The sequence below is a fragment of the Corvus brachyrhynchos genome, unplaced genomic scaffold, assembly GCF_000691975.1.
Source record: "Corvus brachyrhynchos isolate BGI_N302 unplaced genomic scaffold, ASM69197v1 scaffold96, whole genome shotgun sequence".
Classification (NCBI taxonomy): domain Eukaryota; kingdom Metazoa; phylum Chordata; class Aves; order Passeriformes; family Corvidae; genus Corvus; species Corvus brachyrhynchos.
Window position 1 is genome coordinate 100,743 of NW_008238370.1, and position 1,646 is coordinate 102,388.

At 63.7% G+C, this 1,646-nt stretch overlaps 1 protein-coding gene across 1 annotated transcript in view; it reads right to left on the reverse strand.

The window, feature by feature from the left end:
• The window catches only part of LOC103617001 (vasoactive intestinal polypeptide receptor 1), an 8,933-nt gene that overhangs the window by 5,980 nt on the left and 1,307 nt on the right, over positions 1–1,646 (reverse strand). Inside the window, exon 2 of the mRNA XM_017736292.1 lies at positions 15–25. Within this exon, the coding sequence (XP_017591781.1) occupies positions 15–25 (11 nt within the window). The remainder of the gene's footprint in view (positions 1–14; positions 26–1,646) is intronic.

The following is a 1,646-nucleotide window of genomic DNA, read 5'->3' on the forward strand; positions in this document are numbered from 1 at the left end:
CCGCGGCCCCGCGCCGTCGGGCAGCCTGGGGGGGAGGGAGGGGACAGCTGGTGACACCGGGAGGGGACGTGCGGGTGACCCCGCAGCCCCGGCCCCGCGCGGCTGCAACCGGGACCATCCCCCGATCCGGGGCCGGGCCGAGCCCCGCGGGAACCGGGACCATCCCGGCTCCGGCCCCGGGAACCTCCTCCCCCGCCGCTGCCACCCCCTCTTAGCCCCGGACCCGGCGTTTCCCGGGGCTGCGTCCGACCGAGCTCCCGTGGGAATACCCCGGGTATGGGCTGGGCTGGATTTGCCCGTGGCTCCTAAAATAACGCAGATTTATGCTGGGTTTTTGCACCTGGAGGCTCAGCTCAGCTCGGGACGTGCCCCCACGGACAGGAGAGAGCCGTGCAAGGCTCTCTGTGAGTGATCAGCTTAAGCAGCTTTTGCTTCCCTCTCCAGCACCGATTTCCTGTTTAAATCACTCTCCAGTTTTCTTGGGAATGAGCACGGCCAGGCAGACTCGGGGCCTGGATGAATCTGTGACAAGGACATCCCATCCCAGGCCAGCTCCTGTCCCAGCACAGCTCTGGACCTGGCAGATCCACATTATCCACCCGGAGCTCACCCATTCCCAGCCACGGAATGTGGAACTGGACAAGGCCCCTGAGTTTCCTCTGATTTCAGCCTGGGGGTGTCAGTCCAGGCAGGGAGGGATTTGCATCCACGGTGCCAAGGTGGGGATTAATTTTTGCCCTGGAGAATCAGGGAAGTGAGCAGAGATTGGGATCATCACTGAGAGCGGTCACTTCTTTTCTTGGGGTTGTGGAATCAGGGAATCCTGGAATGGGTTGGGTCAGAGGGACTCAAAGCCCACCCAGTGCCACCCCTGCCCTGGCAGGGACACCTCCCACTGTCCCAGGCTGCTCCCAGCCCCAATGTCCAGCCTGGCCTGGGACACTGCCAGGGATCCAGGGGCAGCCCCAGCTGCTCTGGGCACCCTGTGCCAGGGCCTGCCCACCCTCCCAGGGAACAATTCCTGCCCAATATCCCATCCAGCCCTGCCCTCTGGCACTGGGATCCATTCCCTGTGTCCTGTCCCTCCATCCCTTGTCCCCAGTCCCTCTGCAGCTCTCCTGGAGCCCCTTTAGGCCCTGCAAGGGGCTCTGAGCTCTCCCTGGAGCTTCTCCTCTCCAGGTGAGCACCCCCAGCTCTCCCAGCCTGGCTCCAGAGGAGCCTTTGGAGCATCTCCAGAGCCTCCTCTGGAATTTGTAGCCCCCACAGCCCAGAGGATGCCATGGAAAAGGTGCAGGGAATGGCAGAGCTCTGCCATGAGGAAAGGCTGGGAGAGCTGGGGGGGCTCACCTGGAGAGGAGAAGCTCCAGGGAGAGCTCAGAGCCCCTTGCAGGGCCTAAAGGGGCTCCAGGAGAGCTGCAGAGGGACTGGGGACAAGGGATGGAGGGACAGGACACAGGGAATGGATCCCAGTGCCAGAGGGCAGGGATGGGTGGGACATTGGGAAGGAATAAGGAGATCCTAGAGCCCTCCTCCCACCCTGTCCATGGGATCTGAGCCCATCCTCGGGTCACACTCCCCACGCTGGCACAGGCAGGGAAAGGGGTGGATGCAGCTCGGGTGGGCAGGGGGGCAGCAGGAAGCCCAGG